At 48.4% G+C, this 26,115-nt stretch overlaps 1 protein-coding gene across 1 annotated transcript in view; it reads left to right on the forward strand.

Moving 5' to 3' along the window:
* Positions 1-322: 322 nt before the first annotated feature.
* The window catches only part of SDHC (succinate dehydrogenase complex subunit C), a 44,372-nt gene continuing 18,579 nt past the window's right edge, over positions 323-26,115 (forward strand). Inside the window, exons 1-4 of the mRNA XM_029579491.1 lie at positions 323-584; positions 7,106-7,162; positions 8,167-8,268; positions 22,737-22,798. Of these exons, the coding sequence (XP_029435351.1) occupies positions 565-584; positions 7,106-7,162; positions 8,167-8,268; positions 22,737-22,798 (241 nt within the window). The 5' untranslated portion in view covers positions 323-564. The remainder of the gene's footprint in view (positions 585-7,105; positions 7,163-8,166; positions 8,269-22,736; positions 22,799-26,115) is intronic.

The following is a 26,115-nucleotide window of genomic DNA, read 5'->3' on the forward strand; positions in this document are numbered from 1 at the left end:
GGGGACCAGGCACAGCTCAGGGACTGCGTTTAGTTTCTGGCTACAAAGAGGCTGTTTAATCTATAGAAAGACCAAAAGAGGTGGTGGAGATGAGCAACTATGAGAATTCAAGAAAACACAGGAGAAGCAGAAAGGATCTCTGAGAGAGAGGAAAGGACTATAAAGCTGAGCAGGAGATGTGGATCATGTTCTAGGTTTCTGTGTGTATTTGCTGACGACAGATATGAATGCTTCTGACTACCAACATGCCGGCCGAGCCCTTTAAATGTACGACGTCAGCAGGGCCGACTTCCGCCCTTAGCCTGGCAGGCGGACTCCACGCCTCGCGTCAGATTCGAGTCCTCCCCCTGCCTCTTTTTGCCCTTTGTCTTTCTCCTCAGGGATTAATTTATTTTCCGGCTCTCGCTCGGGCCGCAGTTTTTTGTTTTGTTTTGTTTTGTTACGCTCGTTAAATACAGCCGGTTTTCTTGAGGAGGACAACAACATCCCCTGCAGGCGCTCGACGGGGGCCCGAGAGTGAGGCGGTTTGCGGCTACGTCATTTCCGGGCGCGGCAAGTGAAAAGATGGCGGCGCTGCTATTGAGGTGACTTTTCTGCTTGGGAGGAGGGATGGGCAGAGGGGTGCAGGGAGCGTAGTCTGGTGTTTCTGGGGGTGGGGGATAGGGGAGTCGGTATACTCCGGGGAAGGGCTGGTCTTTTTTTTTTTGCAGAGGGGGCGGGAGGTGTAGGGAATGATAGGCGGGGAGTGTCCTGCTGCCTCCGGGCCTCTGCTTTAGGGTCCTCTCTCTGCCTTGCCCAGGCCACTGCTTCATCCTTCCCCCCCTCCCTTGGCTTGCCTACCCTCGGCTGTACGATCTACCAGAGATTTGATTTCTCTGGGCCCCTGCGCGAACCTTCCCCTGCTGGGACGGACCCTCTTCCAGTTAATCTGCGTCCCGGAAAATCTGCGAGCAGGGCACTAGGAGTCTGTAGGATGACCTTTAATTTCCTTATCGTTCCCTTCGTTAGCCAGAGCAGAAATTACTGATTAATCCTTACAGCGGCCCCACTAATGGTGCTTTTACGTGTCATTAGCGGGCGGTTCTGAGTTCAATAGGACGAGATCGTTGTTGTTTTTATCACTCCCATCTCGTGTTTTTTTTTAACGTGTGTACACAAGTTTTTGGATGCGACCTGGTGTCTCTGAGTTAGTTTGCAGCCGTGCAAGTTTGTGACCTGGTCTGCGAAAAGCGCTTTCTAAATTAAAGCTGAGACTTGGAAAATTATGTTGGCGTACCAGTTGTTAAGCAGATGTGCTGTTCTGAAGCTCTCCCTTAGGCTCAGATGGAGGTCATCTGGGTGCTGTGCTATTTGAGCAATCATGAAAAAAGGTCCAAGTTACAGAAATCAAGTAATCTTTAAGTTAAAAGGTTTATTTTTTTTAATGTACATTTTACACTTGTTCTTGGCCAAAAGGTTGAGAAGCGAGCAGTGCTACGTTTAAACATTATCCTTTCATGGGCACTGAACCTAGTGGAAGTCCCTCTTTGCGTGTCTACTTGTTTTGCCTCCTGACAAGTTTTAGTAGACATAAATTTTAAGGAATTGCCAGGATGAGCAATAGTATCAGATTGTTGTATTGGCATGAAGCAGGTATGCAAAAACATGAGGTCTAGCACATTTCAGTATGAAGTACTATTTTTATATATATTCCACCTTTTATGCTACTTCAAAGATTACATACAGGTATCGTAGGTATTTCTCTGTCCCCACAGGGTTTACAATCTCAGGGCCAGATTTAGTAAATCTTTTCTCCCATTCTGTGTGTATAGGAAAAATGCTTAGTAAATGAGACCCTAAGTTTGTACCTGAGGCAATGGAGAATGATGTGATTTGCCCAAGGTCACAAAGAATGTCAGTGGGATTTGAACCCTGGTTTCCAGACCAAGTAATTTGTGTCCATACTGCAAGGATATAACTCAGCTGCCAACCATAGAGCATGACTGCTTGTAAGATCTTTCTCCTTATCCAATACAGTTTTTCTTGTCTTCCATCTTGGGCAAAGGAGCCTCCCACTTAATTCACACTTCCTTCCCCCCCCCCCCCCCCCCAATATGTCTATCCACAAAGTTTGTAATAATGTACTTTAGCTATTGTCCAGACATTTGGTCTCCAAAAATGGTAAGGGGAATGGAACAGCTCCCCTATGAGGAAAGACTAAAGAGGTTAGGACTTTTCAGCTTGGAGAAGAGATGGCTGAGGGGGGATATGATAGAGGTGTTTAAAATCATGAGAGGTCTAGAATGGGTAGATGTGAATCAGTTATTTACTCTTTTGGATAATAGAAGAACTAGGGGGCACTCCATGAAGTTAGCATGTGGCACATTTAAAACTAATCGGAGAAAATTGTTCTTCAGTCAACGCACAATTAAACTCTGGAATTTGTTGCCAGAGGATGTGGTTAGTGCAGTTAGTATAGCTGTGTTTAAAAAAGGATTGGATAAGTTCTTGGAGAAGTCCATTACCTGCTATTAATTAAGTTGACTTAGAAAATAGCCACTGCTATTATTAGCAATGGTAACATGAAATAGATTTAGTTTTTGGGTACTTGCCAGGTTCTTATGGCCTGGATTGGCACTGTTGGAAACAGGATGCTGGGCTTGATGGACCCTTGGTCTGACTGTGTCACAGTTGGTCTGCAGTGGTAATATTACATCACAGAATAACACTAACACAAATATAGTTCAGATAGTTTACTTGACAATAGTATAATGATAAAAGCCAATTCACATAGCATTAGAATGTAAAAATAATACAAATAGCATAAGCATATATATAATACAGATAGTTCCCTGTTATGAGTCTAATGTATCCTTTAAGCCTGCGGAACACAGTGCTGAAGAACAGGAGCATCCCTTCGGACACTGGGTCTCAAACAGCTTTCCCCTGGGTTGCTCGGTCTCTGCACTGGTCTCCAGTATTACCACTCTTTTTCTTACAGAACCTCCAGGTAAATTAGTGTCAGAACTGTTTCATTTTGCCTGCAGGCATCTCTGTAGCTATACTCTAACAGTTATCAGATCATCTGTCCATCCTGAGTCCTGTTTTTCCTCTACATGAGACTGATTTATTGCCCCTCTGCCTTCATAGATGTGCCACTGCATGTACCCTGCTACGTACACTTGTGGCACCATTAGGGGTGTAATTATAAAAGTGTTGTAAGCAGTATCATGAATATATATATTCATGGACCATAATGTCTACATTGTTCTGCTACCATTTCCCTAACTTGTACAATTATAGCCTTCACATCCGCTTAGTTTCTCCCTCTCAGCAATCACCACAGCCTGCCAGGTAGATCTGGCTGTATGAGCACCCTGGTTTTTAAAGGATTTCTAGTTATTATGGAATTCCAGCCTGCCAGACAGCCACTAATTAAATTCTCTGATTACAGCCTATCTAAATTGCTAACAATACTAGTGTGGCTGTTGCTGGACATCTAGCTTTTTAGGTTCCCAGTGTAGCCTGGCAATGTGAGCACCTGAATTTCCTGTAGGACTTCTAGTTATTACTGTACTTGCAGCCTGCCAGACAGACTTAGCTGCATGGTTGCCTGCATTTCTGCTAGGACTCCCTAATATTTCATATTATTAGCTTTGCTGTTCATTTTATTTCTTCAGATTAATTACACAGCAGATATTTTAAAAGTAAATGCAATCCACATTAAAAAAAACAAAACAATACGAACACAAAACAAATGTGGAATAAGTCCAAATGCCACCCTATAGAATTCTTAAGTCATGTGTAGACTAGGTTCCTAAATGAGTTTTCAGTAAATATATTAAATACCCACAGTAGTACAAACCCTAGTTGGGCCCCTAACTAGGTCAACATTAAAATCCCCAGCCTTCAAAATACCTCCCCATAAAAAGCCTCATTTTCTTCTAAAAGTGAATATAATTGAGCTCATGATGGAGTTCCAGAAAGTAGGCCCATAAAAAATTGAAAACCTGGCATATTTTACTTGATAAGTGTGGTCTGTATAGTGCTGGAATACTCAGTAACATGTGTTAGAATGATCTTAATAATCTACCTGTATGTTAGACAAGATGACTAATATTCTGGCTCATCCCTATGCAAAGAACATAAGAAAAGCCATACTGGGTCAGACTAAAGGTCTGTCAAGTCCAGCATCCTGTCTCCGGTGGCTAATTCAGCCCTCAAGTACTTGTCGGATCCCATAGAATAGGGCCAGTCCTCCTTGCTCATAACCAGGGGTAAGCAGTGGCTTTCCTACGTCTACATGGCTAATAGTGGTTTATGGACCTTTCCTCCAGGAACTTGTCTAGATCCTTTTTAAACTCAGTTTACTAACTGCTTTCATCACAAGCTCTGGCAACAAATTCCATAGTTTAATTGTGCACCGAGTGAAAAAAATACCTTCTCCGATTTGTTTTAAAAGTGATATCTATTAACCCATGAGGTGTCCCCTAGTTCTTGTGCTATTGGAAGGGGTAAATAACTGCTCCCTATTTATGCATTCCATCCCACCCATGATTTTATAGACCTCTCAGCTGTCTTTTCTTCAGGCTGAAGAGCCCTAACCTGTTTAGCCTTTCCTCATGTTCCATCCCCTATGTCGTTTTGATTGTCCTTCTCTGCCTTTTTGCTATATATCTTTTCCCTGTACGTACCCGGATCAGTCCAGACAGTGTATTTCTGTATTTCTCTGTCTCCAGCAGATGAAGGTAGCAAGGTATGGTCGCAATATGGATTGATACAGAAGCATTATGATACCTTCTGCTTTTTATTTTCCATTCCCTTCCTTACAAAACCTAACATTCTATTTTTTATTTTATTTTTTTTTTACCACTGCCACATACTGAGCTGAAGGTTTCAAAGTATCGTCCACAATGACTCAGATTCTTTTCCTTGGTGGTGACTCCTAATATGAAACGCAGCATCGTGTAACTATAGCATGGGTTATTTTTCCCTATATGCATCACTTTGCACTTGTCTATGTTAAATTTCATCTGCCATTTAGATGCTCAGCCCCATAATCTTGCAAGGTCCTCTTGCAGTTCCTCACAATTGCTCACAATTGGCTTCCTGCCTCAAAGTTAGAAGGGGTGGGGTTTACATTTATTAAACGTAAACTTACTTTGAATAACTTTTTGTCATCTGGAAAGTTAATAATCCCACTTATTGTGCATTAATACACCACTTTCTCAACCAGTTTGGTCAAAAAGGCGAGATTAAACACCAGATGATAGTTTGAGTGGTGTTCCTGTACATACTCAGATCATTCCAGACCAGTGGGTTGTGTATCCCTACCAGCAGATGGAGTCAGAGAACAAAAGCTTTGGGCACTGCTACATAAGAGAGTGTGCCACCTGCAGTCCCTCCGTATCTCTCTGACTCCAGCAAATGATAGAGATGCAAACCTGCGGTCTAGGGTTTAGTTTAAAAAAAAAAAAAAAGTGTAGTTAGTCCTGGCAAAACTGGCTATGAAAGTCAACTTGATGCTCTCTTCAAGAAGTAAGAAAATCTCTGGCTAATAATTATATTTGGATCTGGCCTCCAGAACTGTGTCCAGATCTTTAAATTCAGTTGTACTATTGCCTTAATCACATCTTCTGGCAGCAAGTTCTGTACCTTCATTATGTGTTGACTGAAAAAAATCTTTCTTAAATTTTGTTTTAAGTCTTCTATCTGTCAGTTGACAAACCTGGTCCCACTGGAGCGCACTCAAAAAATGTCAGCAATTTAGTAGTCCTAGGATCTAATTTCTAAGTAATAGGGTTAATGGCCTTAAGAATGAAAACCATCAAAAAAAGCCATTAGGGTGATGGTATTCACTCCCAGCCCTCAAGGGCTATTAACAAGTTGGGGTTTCAGGATATCCCTAATAAATATGCATGAGATAGATGTGTGTACAGTGCAGGCAGATGTGCTTGCAAGTCTATCTCATGCATATTTATTAAGGTTATCCTGAAAGCCCAACCTGTTGGCAGTCCTCGAGGACTGGGCGTGAATATCACTGCATTAGGGATTGTACCTTAGAATCCTTTAACATCAAACCATTGCCACTCAGCATCTTGATTATAGTCTCCTCTGGTCTGTAATTCTAGAGGGGATGCCTCTGACAGGTCAGTGACAGCTCTTGATGATGGTGATGTACCCTCCTTATTCAGTTCCTTAAAATCAAAGGCCCTCTCCCCAGCGTTAAAATCGTCATTGGAGACGGAGACTAGAGTGGAGACTGTAGCAGCAAAAGATGTCTGGATGATCTTTACTTTGTCAATAAAAACTAGCGCAATTATCATAGGAGAGATGTGTAAGATCTAAACTCTGCCCCATGAATTGTCCGAGCAACTGATAGAGCTTTTTCTAGCAGTTATCAGATATCGGAATATGCTGCCTTAGAACCACAGTACTTACTATGGGCCCCTCTTTATCATGATTATCCTTACTGCACCACTTTCTCTCTAGCTGGTGTAATTGTGTAACTCAGAATGATACTAAGGGGCACAGTATTTGATCTTTTTTTTTGGGGGGGGGGGATCATTACTGGCTTCCATTCTGGCAGCTCCAACACTAGTCTCTCATTCGAGTAGGACCCTTTAAATGCACGTAGCTAGGTTGTCTTTCTGCTAGGTCTTCACTCTTTGCAAGTAAAGGTTCTCCGTGCTTAGCCCATGCTTTCTTAAAGTCTGCGCCTCTTTTGTCCTCCATTGCCTCGGGGTGGGGAGGCATTCTGCACATCCACTGCTCTTTCTGTGAAAACATATTTCCCGATGTTGCTACTGGGCCTTCCCGCTCAGAGCTTCGTATCACAATCCCTTGTTCTAAAACATTCTTCCTGTTTGAAAAGGGTCATCTTATCCATAACTTGTGCAGGCCCTAGCTTCCGGGCATCCCCACCCCTGACCACGAAGATGCAATACGAGGTAAATAATGCTCTTTTATTGAGTGGAAGCCACGGCCAACAAACATTAACTCAAACATCAACAACCAAGAAATACTTTGAGCAAGCTTAACATTCACTTTTCAAGTATTTGAGGGTCTCTGCAGTCTAGGGTTTGCATTTTACTTCTGCCTTAACCATTTTGGTGTTCTCTTTCAGACATGCTGGTCGGTATTGCCTTCATGCTCGGCTGCGGCCAGTTTTCTGTGCCAGAAAGTAAGTTTTGGTTTTTTTTTTTTTTTGTTTTCTCCCCCAACAAAATTTCTGTTGGCGTACTCTATTGCCACAATAAAAGCTCAAGCCTTCGTCTGCCCGCTTTCGTTGGTGGGCAGGTAGGTGCCGAGGATCTTCCGTGTGTCGTCCTACATTTCTGATTTTTCTCTTTGCGTTCTTGGCTTTGTTTTGGGCCAGAAGGGAACATTTTTTTTTTATATTGAAGTTAGATGTGGCTGTTGGTATTGTTGCAAAAATCACAAAGCAGAGTGGTGAAAGCTGGAGGTTTCAAGTTGCAAACCAACCCTCCACCAGCCGCTCTGTGCCGTGCTGAAGCCTGAATTACTTGCCTTTTAAAGTGCCATTGTGACCGTGAGACTCGCTTGTGCAGTGCTGTGTACACTGATTGCTCTAGGTATGATAAATAGGTCAGCAGAGCCACACTTTTTTTTTTTTTTCTAGCCAGCGTGCTGCTGAATCTGAAGCTCTAGCTAAAGAATTAATTATTCTTTCATCGGGTATTTAATAGAAACTCCGATTTATTGAATAAGGCTAGCTTCAATTTGGCTGGAAACCAGAAGGAGCAGAAGGAAATTGCTGGCTGAGTCAGTACATAAGTAGATAAAATAAACAGATTACAAGCAGCTCATAAAAAAGGTAATCACAGTGTCTATAATGCCAGCAATTACCAGAGTCCACATATCTTTTGTAACTGAACTTACCCACATGGCTCTTCATTAGGAACAAGCTGTCAGTCCTGGTTTAACTTTTATCACATTCGGTAGCAAGCATGTGACAGCTTGCTTTATTTTATTTTTTTTAACTTTTATGCTTCTCCAGCCAGGAATCCCTCAGCAGACTGGATGGGCACACCCTCGGCTGCTGGAGGGTCAGAAGCGGCCACGATGTGTTGCCAACTCCTTATTTGTATAGGACTGTAATTGCAGCTATAAGCGGAAGTGGTGCACACTTGGCTTGAATTTAAGAGTCTTATTGCTTTGTCCTAGTGCTGTTCCCATGGGCACAACAGCAAAAGAAGAAATGGAGCAATTTTGGGACAAGAATACAAAGTCGAACCGCCCCATGTCTCCTCACGTTACCATCTACAGGTAAGGTGTCCATTTTCTTAATCCCCTGAGGTCTGTAGTTGTTGGGGGGGGGGGGGAGGGATGGGAGTAATGATCCTGAATCAGAGGCCCATATGTAACACTCTGCAAATGTTAAAAGTTAATCGACTTTTCCGTACAGTTAGGAGTAACTGATCAGAGTGCTCTGCTGTCTGACTGAGGTGATATTTTCACTTGGCTTCCTGTCCTACTGTCAACGGATGTGCTGCTTACTCCTGGTGTTCCTAGAGTACCGGGCTGCTGCTGCATGGGGGTGTATTGGTGGCTCAGATGTACACCTGGACAGGTGCATGTTTCATTAGTATTGCCTGCCTCTCTCATCACACCCCCCCCCCCCCCCCCCCCCCCCCCCAAAATCTGTGTTTCAGATGTGCTTTTAGATACACAGTGTGCATATCGGTCACCCCCTTTTGGTAATCTGTTTGTTCTGCTTTCCTTTATAAATGACGACTAAGTGGGCTGGTCTAGCGGTTATGGTCTTGTGCTGGAGGCTCTGTTGCGTACCTCAAATGTCTTGTGTTTTTGGGCCCCCCCCCCCCCCCGGGTCAGTAGGAGCTGGAGGGATGGCCCTCACAACCATAGAGGGAGTGTGCATCAGGCTTTAGGCAGCTAGCAACGCCTGCTGTCCAGTACAAGATCAGCACTGATTAACTATCACATGTGCTGTCACAGCCAAGGGAGCTCCGGGTGATGCCTTTGCCAGAGTGATCATGGAGGGGAGGAACTAGGTGGCTGCAAATGATGGATCTCAGTGCCCCAGCTCTAGGCCGCCTCAGTCACAGGATGGTGCGCCTGAAGCCCAAGATAAGAAAAAAAAAAACAAACCTTGCAATACTGAAAAAGGTGGGCTGAAGAGGCCAAATACGCAGGCGTTTGAATAACACGTTCAGTCCATGGTCACTAGGGCAGAGAGTTTTCTCTACTGCGGGTGTCTCTGGCCCGGCAGCCTCCTCTTACTCCTCCAGGCCATAGGGTCATGATCTTTCATTCGCGTTTCTATATTCCTGTGCCCCCCCCAACTCCTCCCTGCTGTAAGAGCATAAGATGTGCCATTTCCCTGTACGTACCTGGATCAGTCCAGACAGTGGGTTATGTCCCCAATCCAGCAGATGGAGTCAGCACAAGCTTTGAGGGGGCGTCACCATATATACTACTACCCCCTCTGCAGGAGTTCAGTATCTTCTGACTCCAGCAGATGCGAGTAGGGGAATCAGGCTTCCCCTCCTTTTCCTTCACTTTCTTGCTTGATTATGGCTTGTTGTTGTCTCTTTCTGTGGATCAAGTTTGTATCAAGTTTGTATTAAGTTTAAAAAAAAAAAAAAAAAAGGCAGAGTTCTTTCAACTTCTGGGGAGTGGCTTATCTTCCTTGTCTCTTCTCTGCGGCCTTGCTGTTTATTTCTCGTTGCAGCCAGGGGTAAGTTTGTTTTTCCTTTGTAGTTTTTTCCTTTACAGCTCAGCCCCCGGTGCCCGCAAAAGCCGGTGGAGCCGGCCTCTTCGCTCTTTACTCCCTCACCCGCGGCCATTTTACAGCTCCTCATGGGCTGCTGAGCCATTTAGGGAAAGATGTCTGGGGCGGGTCGTGTGGCCAGGAAGGCCCCCCCCCCCGCGGCACCCTCCTCTATTTTCAGACAGCGGGCAGTGCGGGCCGACCGGGCCCCCCCCGCAGCGGCGCCTTTGTGCGCGTGGCCCCCCCCCGTGGCTTTTTCTTTTCTCCTGCAGCGATCCCGATGCCGCGGCCGTCCCGCTGAGCGGCCTGCGGAGACCCGGGGTCCCGGATTTCCTGGGAGGGCATCTGTGCACGATGCCTTCCCGGGGGGGAAGGTACCTCACAGTCCCTGACTGATTTCTCTTTTTTGCCCGGGCGGTGCGGGCCGGCCACTCCGCCATTTTTGGCGGGAACGGCGGCCATTTTACATTCTGAGCGCCCTGAGGCGCAGGCCACGAGGGAGAACGGATCCCTGGAGGACTCTACCAGCGGGGGTGTTCCCCCGATTTTGGTGCAGGAACCAAGCACCCAGAGCCAGGGAGCAGGAACCACGCCGCCCCCGAAGCGCACCCGAGCAGGCCGGGGTTCTCTCCGGAGTTTATCCTGCTCATGCATACCGCTTATCTGCAGGGGCTGGAAGCACCTGTGGGACCCCCCCCCCCTCCTAAGATCCCTCGGATGTCGCCCTCGACGCCGGCCCCCCCCCGACCCTCCGGGAGTGGGGGCCTCCCGCCTTCCTACCCGGGTCCGATCCACGCCCGCGGCAGTGGGGGCGGTGCCAGACCCAGCGGGACATGGACTTGACCTCCCGGACGGGGGACAAGGGGACGGCACACAGGAGGGGGATGATCCGCGTACCCTACGCCTCTTCCAGAGGGAAGAGCTGGACGACCTCATCCCGCAGATCATCCAAGAATTAGATTTGGATCCGCCACCAGACCCGCCTGCCCCAGTAGCTCCCGCTGTCATCACTTCTTCAAGGAAGGGAGATCCTGTCCTGGCGGCACTCCGGCCGAGGGCTCGGGCTTTTCCCATTCATGACTCGTTTTTACAACTTCTCACCAGGGAATGGGACACCCCGGAGGCCTCCCTGAAGAGCAGCCGGGCTATGGAAAAGCTGTACCCTCTCCCCGAAGATTTTCTGGACCTCATCAAGGTCCCAAAGGTGGACTCCGCAGTGTCGGCGGTCACGAAGAGGACGACTATCCCAGTGACGGGAGGTGCGGCGTTGCGGGACACACAGGATATTAAGTTGGAAGTTTTCCTTAAGCGGGTTTTCGAGGTCTCCGCTCTGGGTATGCGGGCGGTGATGTGCAGTTCGCTTGCCCAGCGGGCTAGTCTCCTTTGGGTGCAACAACTCCTCACGTCTCAGAACCTGCCGTCCGATGAGGCTGCCCAGGCAGATCGGCTAGAAGCCGCAGTGGCGTATGGGGCGGACGCCTCGTACGACCTTTTTCGGGTCCTCGCAAGATCCATGGTTTCGGTAGTGGCAGCACGACGACTACTGTGGCTACGCAATTGGGCGTCTGATACGTCCTCTAAGTCCAGTCTGGGCTCTCTTCCCTTCAGGGGCAAGTTCCTCTTCGGGGAGGATTTGGACCAGATCATCAAGTCCCTGGGGGAGAACGCTGTTCATCGGCTGCCGGAGGATAGGTTTCGACCATCCAGAGCGTTTTCTTCTTCTCGGACCAGAGCCAGAGCGCAACGGCGCTACAGGGGCTACAGACAGACGGGCTCCCGGCCATCCGCCCCCAGGTCTCAGCCCTGGTTGCGCGCCTTCCGCGGGCATCGGCCCGCACGCACTACTCCCGGAACCGGGAACCCCCTATACCAAGTCTTCACAATGATGCCAGTCTCGCCCACTCCCCTGTCCCCAGGATTGGGGACCGACTAACGTATTTCTAAGCGGAGTGGGCACGGATCACCTCGGACCAGTGGGTCCTGGATACCATAAAACACGGCTACGCATTGGAATTTGTCCGCCCCCCCGCAGGGAAGGTTCATCTTTTCCCCCTGTGGCTCGGACCTCAAGAGAGGAGCGGTGCAGCTGACTCTGGACAGACTCCGGGAGATAGGCGCTACTGCGCCCGTGCCCTTCGGAGAGGTGGGCTCGGGCCACTATTCCATCTATTTCGTCGTACCAAAGAAGGACGGTTTCCTTCCGGCCTATCCTAGTCCTCAAGGAAGTCAACAAATCCCTTTGAGTCGTTCGGTTCCGCATGGAAACGCTCCGGTCAGTGATTGCGGCGGTGCATCGGGGGGAGTTCCTCGCCTCCCTGGACTTAACGGAGGCCTACCTGCACATTCCCATCCGCCCGGACCACCACAGTTTCCTTCGTTTCAAAATTCTGGACCAGCATTTTCAGTTCACGGCTCTCGCGTTTGGATTGGCGCCGGCGCTGCACACCTTCACCAAGATCATGGTAGTTGTGGCGGCAGCTCTCCGGAAGGAGGGCATCCTGGTTCATCCTTATCTGGACGATTGGCTCCTCCGGGCGAAGTCATTCGATCATGGACGCTCAGCGGTGACTCGAGTAGTACGGTTTCTACATTCCCTGGGATGGGTAGTGAACTTCTCCAAGAGCTCCCTCATGCCCTCGCAACGCTTGGGTTTTTTTTGGGGGCAACTTTCGACACCCTACTGGGCAAAGTTTTTCTGCGCCAGGACAAAGCTCAATCCTTGCGGGATCACACACGACTGTTCTCTGCGTTACCAGAGCCCACCTCCTGGGACTACCTGCAACTCCTGGGAATGATGGGGTCCACCATCGACCTTGTACCTTGGGCTTTCGCGCACCTCAGGACCTTACAGTGGGCGCTCTTCTCCCGTTGGAAACCAGTATTGCAGGACTATCAGATGATTCTCCCGCTCCCACAGAATGCCAGGGACAGTCTGGGCTGGTGGTTGGATCCGCCGAACCTGGCCCGTGGCATGTCCCTCGATCTGCCAAATTGGGTGGTGGTGACCACCTATGCCAGTCTAGCAGGCTGGGGTGCAGTCTGCGATCGAAGCGCCACGCAGGGGACGTGGTCCACGGTGGAGGCGAAGTGGTCAATCAACCGTCTGGAAACCAGAGCGGTCCGGCTAGCTCTGCGACATTTCCTCCCGCTTCTTCGGAACTGAGAAGTCAGAATCCTATCGGACAACGCTACCATCGTGGTCTACATCAACCGACAAGGAGGCACGCGCAGCCCGCAGGTCGCGCTCGAGGCGGCGCTGCTGATGCAATGGGCGGAGCGTCATCTCGTCCGGCTAGCGGCCTCGCACGTCGCCGGTGTGGACAACGTCCAGGCGGACTTCCTCAGTCGTCAACTGCTGGACCCGGAGAGTGGTCTCTCTCCGACAAAGCAATGCAACTTCTCGTCCATCGGTGGGGGGCCCCCCACTTGGATCTGATGGCGTCCGCTCTCAACGCCAAGGCTCCACGCTTCTTCAGTTGCCGGAGAGAGCGCGGAGGGAGTGGATGCCCTGGTCCTCCCGTGGCCGCCATATCTTTCTTTTCCACCATGGCCCCTGGTGGGCAGGATGCTCCGCAGAATAGAAAGCCATCAGGGGACCGTGGTTTTCGTCACCCCAGAATGGCCCAGGCGACCCTGGTTTGCGGACCTGCTACAGCTGGTGATCGACGAGCCAATCAGGCTGGGGCACCTCCCCCAGCTCCTACATCAGGGCCCGGTATTTTTCGAGCAGGCAGAATTCTTCTGTCTTGCAGCCTGGCTTTTGAGAGGCGCCGCCTCCGGCGTCGGGGCTACCTGGAGGCGGTAGTATCCACGCTATTGCGGGCACGAAAGACATCGACGTCGGCGGCCTATGTTCGGGTCTGGAAGGTGTTCGAGCTGTGGTGTACCAGCCAGGCCACGAGACCCGCTAAGGCTTCTGTACCTCAGATCCTTCAGTTTCTACAGGTGGGGGTGGAAAAAGGGCTCGCCTATAATTCACTACGGGTTCAGGTGGCCGCCCTTGGTTCGCTGTTGAGCGATGGGGGCTCTCTTCTACAGTATCCTGACATTGCTCGTTTTCTCAAGGGTGTCAAGCATATGCGTCCTCCGTTACGGGACCCTTGTCCCTCCTGGAGTCTTAACCTTGTGCTTTGCTCCCTGTCGGGACCACCGTTCGAGCCGCTGCGCAGCGCAACGATAAAGGATCTCACTCTCAAGACTGTATTTCTTGTGGCCATCTGTTCCGCTCGACGCATCTCGGAGCTGCAGGCTCTGTCGTGTAGAGAGCCCTATCTCCGTTTCTCCGACTCTGGAGTTTCGCTTCGCACCGTTCCCTCCTTTCTTCCGAAGGTGGTTTCTGCATTCCATGTGAACCAGACGGTGGAGTTGCCATCCTTCTCTTCCTCAGAGCCGAAGTCTCTCCGTCTCTTGAATGTCAAGCGCACTCTGCGCCTCTATCTGGAGGCTACAAATGAGTTCTGGACCTCTGACCATCTCTTCGTACTCTGGGCCGGTCCTAAGAAGGGGTCTCAGGCCTCGAAGACTACCATTGCCAGATGGCTGAAGGCCGGCATTGCTGCTTCTTACATTGGGTCGGGTCGGACTCCCCCACCCGGAATCATAGCGCATTCTACACGTTCTCAGGCGGCTTCCTGGGCGGAGGTTCGCTCGGTATCCTCGCAGGAAATTTGTAGGGCAGCCACCTGGAAATCGTTACACACGTTCTCGAGGCACTATCGTCTGCACCTCGCCTCTTCGGTCTCTGGACACTTTGGCGAGCAGGTTCCTCCGAGCAGGCCTCGCAGGACCCCACCCGATTTAGGGAAGCTTGGGTACATCCCACTGTCTGGACTGATCCAGGTACGTACAGGGAAAAGAAAATTATTATTTACCTGCTAATTTTCGTTCCTGTAGTACCATGGATCAGTCCAGACGCCCACCGCGTTTGGGTTCTTGATCCTGCTCAGCTCTGCGCTGCTTCTTGCTCGCAATGTTCTGTGTCTTCACAGTTGTTTCTTTTCGCTGTTTTTCACAGCTCCCTACAAGTTGGTAGGATGTTTGCAGTTACTTGTTGCGGTTACAATTGTTTTCATTATCTGTTTCCACAAACTTGATCCTTCGGGGGTTTCTACTCGGGCTTTGATATACTCGATACTGAACTCCTGCAGAGGGGGTAGTAGTATATATGGATACGCCCCCTCAAAGCTTGTGCTGACTCCATCTGCTGGATTGGGGACATAACCCACTGTCTGGACTGATCCATGGTACTACAGGAACGAAAATTAGCAGGTAAATAATAATTTTCTTATCGAGTCCACCCGGTCTCTGACAGGGGCCAATCCAAGTCACAAATCCCCAGCAGGTCCTAAAGAGTAGATCCATTTCGTATTGCTCATTCTTGGAGGTAAGCAGTGGCTTTTCCTAGTCTGCCTTCGTAGTGACAGCCCTTGGCTGGAGACCACAAACTGCGGTTCCTTGCAGAACCTGGCTAACATGGACCTTAGGTCTGACTATTAGGTGTCACTGTTGAGCAATGGCTGAGGCTTCTTTTTTCCCCCATGCATCCTGAGGGCTGTGAACGCTACCTCTCCATCATCCCCCAGCCAGCTTGGCCCAGGAACAGAAGCTGGGCACTGGCCGTTGAGGCAGTGGGCCGACCCACTACAAGCATGCATTAAAAAGAACGAGCGTTTGAGATGACCTTCGCTGTGTCAGGAGGGTTTCATTCCTCTCTCAGGGAGATCAGCTCCATTCCTCCAGGACAGCACAGAAGTCCCAATACCCACGATGAAGATTTATAGCCATTTTTTTTCTCCTTTGGATGAGGGCTGCAGCTGATCATGCTGTTGATCTGTATTATGAATCCAGCCTAGCAAAGGCCCAGAGAACCCTCTTGGGACCCGAGCAGCAAGGCGCGTGCTGAATGGTGCTTTGCAATGCAGTTCCTGTTAAACACCCCAGAAAGCCGGGTTGTGTCTCTTGCACCCTTTCTAACACAGGGGCGTGGGCCTTCGTAGCCATTTGTGTTCTGCCATCCTATTCCCAGCTGGAACGAGTCTCCCAAATAGCAGTGATGAAGCTCGTGCCCTCTCGCTCCCTCACAGGGGCCTTTGCATTTCTGCATCCACCCACACAAATACTGCAGCCTCTCCCTCCGCCTGGTTCTGTGAATACTTCCAGCTGCAGAAACCTAGTACATAGTGGTTATAGAGACAAATAGTACCGCTAAGGAATGATGCATGCTCCTTTTTTTTAGCTTTTATTGTATCTTTCAGCCGCGAATAAAGCCCACATTATGTATGGCCTGCTTCAAGGGCTTTGGACGGGGCTCTGAGCTGGGAAGAGTTGATGATTGTAGCGCTGAGAATAGCAGCCGACTTCTCACAGCTGTTAAACAGAAGCGGCATCCCCTGCCACAATGGCCAGCTCCCTCCATAAACTGTGCACTGACCCTCAGATATATTAATCCTTTTGTAAGCATTAGGCACTTGTCTAAGAGAACCTTGTATACTAAAAAAAATCCTTCTATCAGGGACTCGGAGCTCTCATGAAAAAAGTAAGAAGGTGGGGTGCGGTCATTGTTAGCCTTGGTTCAGTAGGACGGAGAGGTTTCCGGATTAGATGGTAAAATGGCTGTGCATGTGGTGCTTTTTTTTTTTTATAACTTTGGAACGAGCTCCACCAGACTTTATGTGAAGGTTGGGTCCTGGAGAGCTTGGGGGTGGGGCACCTGACTGTCCCACTTTTACAAACTGAGGACGTGGTAAGGGGGGCAAAGTTGGCAGTTTCCCCCCATAAGAAATGCATGCGGTTTGGGGCGGGATCTCTTGCCTCACTCGTGGACCCAGCTGTACTGAACTTTGTGTGGAGCTAAGAACTCGGGGGACATCGGACTTTTCCACTTTTCAGAGTTGGTGAGTGGTTGGCGGGGGGAACAGGAAGGGCCACTTTTCTGAGGAAATGGATGGGGGGGGGGGGGAATTTGAAATGAGCCTTTTTTTTAAATTTTTTTTTTTTAAGAATGTTGCACGTTCTGCTTGTTTGAAATTTGTTTCGGGTTTGTCTTTTCATCTGACCCTTAGGGACAAAGTGTCTTGAGGTGGAAATCCCCCCCCCCAAATCTCTGCTGCTTAATGCATCTAATCTCATTCTCTCTGTTTGGAGTCCCAGCTTCTTCTGTTCCTTAAAACAGGAAAGATTTCCAGACTTTCATTGTGAATCAAGTTGCACCCCTTTTAAAACAGGGCCAGGCAAGTCTGATCTTGAGGCCTGCAAACCACTTTCGTTTTATTCCAGTCGATTTATCGCATTTCTTACAAAGAAATCAAAGCGATTTTTTTCTGCATCCCCAGACTCGTGCAGATGACCCTGTTTCCCTGCACGTACCCAGATCGGTCCAGACTCCTGGGTTTCATCTCCCCTCCAGCAGATGGAGACCGAGAAACTTGCACTGGCATCTAATCCGAGGTGCCACCTGCAGTCCCTCAGTATTTCTCTGTCTCCAGCAGATGGTGGTGGTGCAAAACCTGCAGTCTATTAAAAAATAAAATAAAATAAATAAAGTTATTGAGGGATTAGGAAAGAGGAGTTCCTCCCAGAAGGTCGGCAGGTCCTGGTGGGGCCATCCCTGACGGTCTTGAGATGGACGAGCAGGGGGTTGGAGGCCTTTTGTGGCTCAGTCTTTTTCACGGCTGGGGGTGGATAACCGGTGGTGCCTGCTCCCTCACCCCCAGGAGGACGTCCTGAGCTTGCTACCCAGCTGCAGGGAAGCGTTCATAGTTTTAAAGTTTAAAAAAAAAAGTGTGTTTTTTTTTTTCTTTTTGGCATGTTGTCCATGCGGGGCAGATTGCAGGTGACCCAGTGGGTGCAGGACTATGGCCTTCGGCGTCCTTGGAGCGGCGGTCGGGTCGTGCGCAGTCGAGCTGGTGGGAACTATGCTGAATGGCAGCCGGTGCGCGGCGGGCGGTGATGCGCACACGCCTGTCCTAAACCAGCCTGCGTTCCCGCTGCTTCTCTGGAGGGAGAGGGCAACCTCGCAACACTTATGAAGGCATCAGGGAGGCATTGTGTTGCTGCGGGGCTTGCAGGTGATGCCGGCGCGGCTGCGAGCTCCTTCCCAGTTCATGCAGGGAATGGCGGCCATTTTGGCATCTTTTGCAGCTGCATCGGAGACTGTGGGAGGGAGAGGTGGATCTCCCTCCACTGCTATTCCTGGTCGATTGGAGTCCCGGCAACCTCTGTCTGGATCCGACAGGTTTATCTCCTGACTTTGTTCTGCTGCTTCATAAGGTGTAACTCGCCAGGAGGGCCCACAGGGTCCACGGCCTAGCAAGAGGCCCAAAGTTGCGCGTGCCAGTGTGGCTATCAAGATTCGGCAACCCCCGGGTCAGGCTGCGCATTCGGATGCTGCGGACAAGGCTTTGGGAGAGTCATGAAGGGGAGCCTTCTCTGGAGAGACAGGATCGGGATGAGTGGTGGGGGGGTCAAGCTCCAACTGTGGAAGGGGACAATTCCTGTGTCCTTAAGGAACTGGGAATTCAGGAACCGCGGGAGGAATTTGATCAGGAAGAGGTGGACCCAGTCATGGATGGATTAAGAGGTCTGGCGATGGCCTTCCCCTTCCATAAATCAGTAAAGAAGCTAGTGGTTCGGGAGTGGGAGACTCCAGAGACCTGTTTAAAGGTTGGTGGGGCAATGGACAAATTATATCCGTTACCGGAGGACATGTTGGAATTGATGCTGCCAAAGGTGGATGCCTCTGTGACTGCTGTTACGAAGAAAACAACCATTACCGAGGCCGGTTCTGCGGCGCCTAAAGATATGCAGGACAGGAAGTTAGAAGATCTTTGAGTTATCTGCTCTGGGCATTTGTGCTGTGGTTTGCAGCAGTTTTATGCTTTGTGCTAGTTTGCGCTGGGATCAGCAGCTGCAGACTGACAAGGCGATGTCCGTGTCAGAGGCCGAGCGGCTGGAAGCTGTGCTGGCCTATGGAGCAGATGCGTTTTTATTTATTTATTTATTTATTAAAACTTTTCTATACCATCGCTAAGTTATATACCATCGCAACGGTTTACAAATAGGCACATAGAGTAAGGTAAGTAAATGTAGGATATCTTACATTCTAACTGGTGCCAATAAAGTTCGGTTACAATTTCATAAATAAAATCATTATTTGAGTAATGTTGGTCAAGTCCGGTATATTATTGAGTTACTATCTCTTTGAGAGATTACTTCTTAAAAGTAGGATTGATTAAATTCATTCTCATCTGCATTACCTTGTACTTTCATTCTCTACCCTCCACACTCTTTAGTGAAGGCTTTTTTAAAGAGCCTGTTTTTAGATTTTTCTTAAAAGTTTTGAGATTATTCTGTAATCTGAGTTCGGGGGGCATCGTGTTCCATAGTATGGGCCCAGCCAATGATAAAGCCCTTTCTCTCACTTGGGTTAATTTTGCTGACTTTACTGAAGGGATTGTTAGTAGTGCTTTGTTTGCTGAGCGGAGGTTTCTTTGTGGAACGTGTACTCGTAAGGCTGTGTTTAGCCAGTCTGCTTCTTTATCATATATTAGTTTGTGTATGGTGCATAAGGCTTTGAATTTTATCCTGTATTCGATGGGTAACCAATGTAAGTCTGCTAGAGTTTCGGTTATATATATGACCTCATCCGAACGTTCTCCAGGACTGTGATGTCAGCGGTCTCGGCCAGGCGGCTTCTTTGGTTGCAGAACTGGTCGCCGAACGTTTGTTCTAAATCTCAGGGGTGTTACCCTTTAAGGAGAAACTGCTTTTTGGCGAGGACTTAGGGGAGCTCGTGAAGCATCTGGGCGAGAATAAAAGGCATAAGTTGCTAGAGATAAGCCAAAGGGTGGCAAAGGATCCTTCTCTACATGGCCTCATTTTCAGATGACTGCGGTTTTGGCAGAATCGGGCTTCGGGAGGTAGCCCAGAGACAAGGCACTGGGAGGCAGCAGTTCTGGAACCAGTTCTTTCTTGGCTGAAAGCCGAACAGAGATGGTTCTGGCCAGGGGGCGTCTGGGTCTAAGTCTGCCCAATGAATCAAGGCCGGTCCACTCCTTGGTGCCGGCCATGGGGGGGGGGGTTGGTAGACTGTTTTCTTCAAGGAGTGGACCAAGATCACGTCTGACCAATGGGTCCTAAGTGTGATAAGACAAGGTTACACTTTACAATTTGCTTGCCCATTAAAGGACTTGTTCATGGTGTCTCCTTGCACCTCCGCAAACAAAAGGTGGGTAGTTCAGGAAACCATCAACCCTGTACCTGTGGAGAAAAGGGGAACGGGAAGGTATTCCATATATTTTGTGGTCCCAAAGAAGGAGGGGACCTTCTGTTCGATCTTGGATCTAAAAACGGTGAATGTGGCTCTCGGAGTTCCTCGTTTTTGGATGGAGACCCTGTGTTAAGTGATTGCAGCGGTGTGCAAAGGAGACTTTTGGCCTCTCTAGATTTGACTGAAGCATACTTACATACAGTGATCCGGCCGTATCATCAGATATTCCTGAGGTTCATGATTCTCGGGACACATTTTCAATTTTGCGCCCTTCCCTTTGGGTTGGCGACAGCTCCAAGGACCTTCACCAAGGTGATGGTGGTGGCAGCAGCTCTCAGGAAGGAGGGCATTCTAGTTCACCCGTATCTGGACGAGTGGCTTATTCGAGCAAAGTCAGAGAATCTTTGCAGGCAAGCTGTGGCAATGGTACTGTTGGGTCGTGAATCTGTCAAAATCAGCTAACTCCTTATCAGATGTTGGAGTTCCTGGGGGTGTGATTAGACACCAGGATTGGAAAAGTGTTTCTCACCAGGGAACGCATCTGCAGACTGCAGAGGCCTGTTTGCAGTTTGGAGAGTGCGGTTCCCAAGGTGTGGGATTACCTGCAGGTTCATGGCTCCATGGCTTCCACGTTGGAAAAGCCCTAGCCCCTTTCCTCATAGGGGAGCTGCTCCATCCCCTTTATCATTTTGGCCGCCCTTCTCTGTACCTTCTCCATCGCAACTATATCTTTTCTGAGATGTGGCGACCAGAATTGTACACAGAGGCATTATGACATTTTCCGTTTTATTCACCATTCCCATCCTAATAATTCCTAATATTCTGTTTGCTTTTTTGACCGTTGCAGCACACTGAGGCGATGATTTCAAAGTATTATCCACTATGACGCCTAGATCTCTTTCCTGGGTGGTAGCTCCTAATATGGAACCATGCTATAGTTACACAATGTTAAATTCCATATTAGGAGCTACTACCCAAGAAAGAGATCTAGGTAATTCTAGTGGCACCGGAGTGGCCTTGGCGGCCATGGTTTGCGGATTTGATCAATCTAGTGGTGGACGAGCCGCTGCACCTTGCTCATCTTCCCAACTTGCTGCACCAAGGTCCCATATTTTCAGATCAGGCGTCTTGCTTCTATCTCGTGGCTTGGCTTTTGGATGTCATTTCTACTCTGCTGCAAGCTAGGAAGACCTCAACATCTTTAGCCTCTGAGGGTGTGGAGGGTTTTTGAGACTTGATGCACAGAGCAGGGGATTGAACCTACTCGAGCATCTGTGGCACACATTTTGACCTTCTTACAACGGGGGTTGGTGAAGGGTTTGGCCTTTAACGTCCTCAGAGTCCAGGTGGTGGCATTGTGCTGTCTTAGAGGAAAGGTGCAGGGAGCCGTCCTAGCTGCTCATCCAGATGTGGTGTGTTTTCTCTGTGGGGTGAAGCATTTGTGGCCTCCGATGAGGAAGTTGTGTCCCCCACTGGAGCCTTAACATGGTCCTCCAGAGGATTCATATGGCTCCGTTTGAGCCACTTAGAAGGGCAACTATGAAGGATCTTACCTTAAAGGTGGGTTTTTTTGGGTTTTTTGGTGGCAATTTGTTCTGCTAGGAAAATTTTGGAACTACAGGCTCTCTCATGTAGGGATCCTTTTCTGAGGATTATGGATTCTGGAGTCTCTTTTGCGTACGGTTCCTTCCTTTCTTCCGAAGGTGGTATCTTTTCATTTGAATCAATGGGTAGAGCTTCCAGCCTTCCCCAAATCTGGACGCGACGGAGGCTCACGGGAGAGAGTTATGACCCTTGGATGTGAAACGAGCCTTGTTACGGTATCTCAAAGTCACTAATAGCTTTAGACTATTGGATCATCTCTTTGTGCTTTGGAGTGGCGCAAAAAAGGGACATAAGGCTTCGAAGTCCACCATAGCGCGGTGGTTGAATGAAGCGATAGGCTCGGTGTACATCTGTCAGGGTCGGCCCTATTCCCGAGTGGTTAAGAGCTCACTCTACTCGATTGCAAGTGGCATCCTGGGCCAAATGACAACAAGTATCGTCACATGAGATTTGTAGGGAGCTGCTTGGAAGTCATTGCACACTTTTTTGCCAGACATTGTTTGGATGTGCAGGCTCCAGATGCCATGGGCTTTGAAAGTGCTCGAGCGGGACTCTCGCAGTCCCACCCTGTTTAGGGGAGCTTGGGTACATCCCAGGAGTCTGGACTGATCTGGGTACGTACAGGGAAAGGAAAATTTGGTTTTCACCTCTTAATTCTTGTTCCTGTAGTACCACAGATCAGTCCAGAGTCCTGCCCAGTTGATGTGGTGAGGATTAGAGAGTCCGCTCGATCTGTTATTGTAAATAGACAGAAGAATGGCACAGGTTTTGTTTGGTTTCTTCTGTTAAGGTTAGAAAGGATCGTTCCCATTAGGGGGTTCCACATCCTAAGCCTTGTTCACAGGGATGTGTTTGTTTATGTTCAGAAATATCTTGGCTTGGGTACAGGTCAATATTGAGGGACTGCAAGTGGCACACCAAGTTAGATGCCAGTGTCGGAGAAACTTTCTCTGTCTCCATTTGCTGGCAGGGAGGCAAAACCCAGGAGTCTGGACTGATCTGTGGTGCTACAGGAACGAAAATTAGCAGGTGAGGACCAACTTTCCTTTCTTAGACCCAGCTGCTCTGCGCGCCTTCCTTCCATGATGTCCTCAGAGGGGACCTGGTTTAAGGATGTCTTCTCATTCGCAGGTGGTCTCTGCCCATGATGATGTCCATCACCCATCGGGGAACAGGCATTGCAATGAGTGCAGGTATGTACTTTATTTTTTTTGCATATAGTCATTTCCTTCTCTTTATTTATTTATTTATTTAATTTCTTTTCCTATACCGATGCTCAAGACTAGGTCTTATCGTACCGGTTTACAATGTAACTGAGGGGAAACCAATTAACATCAAGGTAGAAAGTAAAGTTACATTAAACAGGGAGCATAAAACCTGGGCAATGGAAGACAGTACAGAGTTTAAACTAAGAAACAATTATTTATTTAATACTTTTATATACCCAAGTTCGTTTGTACATCACATCGGTTTACATATAACGGATAGAGAGGGGGAAAAGGGCAGTGTAGCTCCCATTAAAACCAAAAGCCCTCATTCACCACTAGCCCGGGGGATCTTTCTGCCAGTTTATATCCCCTCCCAACTCAATCGGCCCAGTCGTTGCAGCGAAAGCCCTCAGCCGAGGGCCGTACACCGGGGCACCTTTCAGAGCCCTGCACACATGGGACCCCCTAGGCCCGTCTCTCGCTGTTGCTGCTGTCCGATGACTGAGACTTCCTCTCGGCAGGTGCTGTGTCTCCATAGCATCCCCGAGCCTGGCTGGCCCCAGGATGTGCTTGTCGCTTCACTCGCTCATCTGGGCGGAGATGCTGGCAGCCAGATGGGCTGCTGTTGGGGAAAAAAGAATAACTCAACACACCTTGACCGTCCCTGCTGTTTTGTGACAGAGATAGTTGTTATATAAAAATTAAAAAAGCTTCCAAATATATAAAATAAACAGTGCTTTGGAGGAGTCCGTTTTAGAGCCGATCTCCTGCCCGTTTATTTATCTGCATTTTGCTAGCGATGGGGGTCCGAGAAGCCGAGTCTAAACTGATCTTGGAAAGGTTCAGTACTTGGCAGTGCTACAGCTGATTTTTGGCAAGTGGGGCTCTCAGGATCTGAGCTTGCAGCCTTCAGGCTTCAAACTTAGGGAATCTACCACTCAGCTAAAAGCGCAGCTTCCTTAGCTCAGGCAGTATTTATTTATAGACCTGATATTCCGCCTTTTACCAAGAATGGCCTCCAGCAGATAAATCAATTCAAATAAAATAACTTACAGTGGAGATCAAATTTACAGGTGGTCTAGCATTGGGGGTCCAGGGTATATAACTTAGGAGATCCTGGTCTGCTTGAGCCAAATTGCTCAGATCCCTCTCCTTGTTACTTTAACTTGTCACATGCACAATTTGGCTGAACATTAAAAAAAAACAAACCAAAAATGCTTTTCAGATTTCATTGAAAGAACATATAATGTGCAGGAAGGCCCTTGTTGTGCACAGGAGCAAGATCTCTGCTGGCCAGAGAAGAATATCTCTTTATGTAGCAAGTGTTAAAAAAAAAACCCAAAAAAAAACTGCCACAGGCTGAAGACATTCAGCTACTGCCTTTTGTCAGAAATTTCACAGAATTGTGGCCTGAATGAAGAGTGAAACAGTTTAACCTTCCGCCTTTTGTGTCTAAATGCTTAATACCAAGACTGGTTCTCTGTGGCAAGTCTCTTCCATTTTAGAAACATATCAAATGGACAGGCCATCTATGAAATTAAGGGGGGGGGGGGGCGGGTAGAGAGGAAATCCGACCACAAAGGATAATTAAAACATCTAACTGGTTATATTCAAACATGGTTGGGGTTTTTTTTTTGTTTTTTTAATTATCTGGCTACATATAGCTGGATAATTTTAGGCAACAGAGCACATGGGCGTAACCTACACGGAGCGGCGGTTACTGCCCTTAACGGATACAAGGGGGTAACCTGCACGGAGCGGCAGTTACTACCCTTAACAGAAACATGGGGGTAACCTGCACGGAGCGGCAGTTACTACCCTTAACAGAAACATGGGGGTAACCTGCACGGCGCGGCATTTACTACCCTTAACAGAAACATGGGGGGTAACCTGCACGGAGCGGCAGTTACTACAATAAGCAAATTGCTGGGCAGACTGGATGGAGCATTTGGTCTTTATCTGCTGTCATTACTATGTTACTGTACAGCTTACAAGTATATTCAGTGGGACCTTTATCCTTCTGAATGTACGGGACAAGTTATCCAGCTAACTTTAGCCAGATAACTTGTCCACTCACCGGCTTACTGAATATTGTCCCCCATTGTAGATGATGGCATAAAAAGATCAATTGTCCCTTCCAGTCTGTCTGTACTGCAAGGATCTATCCCAGCTGCCAGCCATAAAAGCTTGACTTCTTGTAGAGTATCACTCCGTATCCAAATCTTTATTTGCTGTCTTCATCATTGGTTCTCTGCCGTTCTGGGTAGATGCGCATTCAAGACCCCCATACTTGAACCAACACTCTGCATCCTCTCCCCAAATCATGTTTTACCACCAAGCTTTATAGGAATCTCAACAGTTACCAAAACCAGCCAGGCTATAGGCCAAATATCCAGCCTTCTGTGTTTCTGTGGCCTTGCCGGATGACTGCCACCAACCCGATTGGCTTCTGGAGACTTTATAGCCTGCAGGTACCAACCTGGCTACCCCATGGGTCGTGCAATTGCTAGGTTATGCTTCCTTTTATCCACCTTTTGTTTTCTCCTCATCACCTCTCCTCCTGTCTCTACTTTCGGCGCAGTGATTGTAATATTGCAACCTCCCACCTCTGCTCTTACCACTGCTCTCTATATCTGACCCAAAGTTGCTTGAATGCTATCACAGTGCTAGTTTTCACCACCTCTGCTAGTAGGTTATTCCAGGCCTCTGCTACCCTCTCAATATAGAAGAATTTCCTTACGCTGTTCTCCGAACCTTTCCTTCCACACCATGACTCTGACCTTGAAATTCATTTTCTATGAAAAAAAATGTCCCCTTATTGAATACTGACCAATGTTGGGACATTTCTATCCTATCCCTTCTTTCTTCCAGGAGGTACATTTTCAGTGTCTTAAGCCTCTCTTTGTAGAGTTTGTGCTGCAGGCCTTGTATGCTTATAGTGGCTCTTTCCTGAACTGCCTCCATCCTCTCGGAATCCTTACAAAGGCGCGGCCTTCAGAACCGAACACGGATACTCATGGTGGCAACATCTCCTCTTTCTTCCTGCGGGTGAGCCCTCGGCTTGTAGCTTTCCCAGTTGCTTTATCGCACGGCCTGGCTGCCCTGAGCTCATCCGAGATGATTACTCCTACATCTCCTTGTTATTTGACAATTTTCAGATCTTGTCCTTTAAACTGGTCATGTAGCTAACAGATTTTTGTGGCCCAGCTTCACAATTTATGCTTTTTTTTTTTTAGCTGTGAAGCTCGTTTTCCAAACCCTTGACCAGTGCTTTCAGTTTATTCAGGCCCCCGTTCATTTTT

This window comes from Rhinatrema bivittatum, chromosome 16 (assembly GCF_901001135.1).
Source record: "Rhinatrema bivittatum chromosome 16, aRhiBiv1.1, whole genome shotgun sequence".
NCBI classification, from domain to species: domain Eukaryota; kingdom Metazoa; phylum Chordata; class Amphibia; order Gymnophiona; family Rhinatrematidae; genus Rhinatrema; species Rhinatrema bivittatum.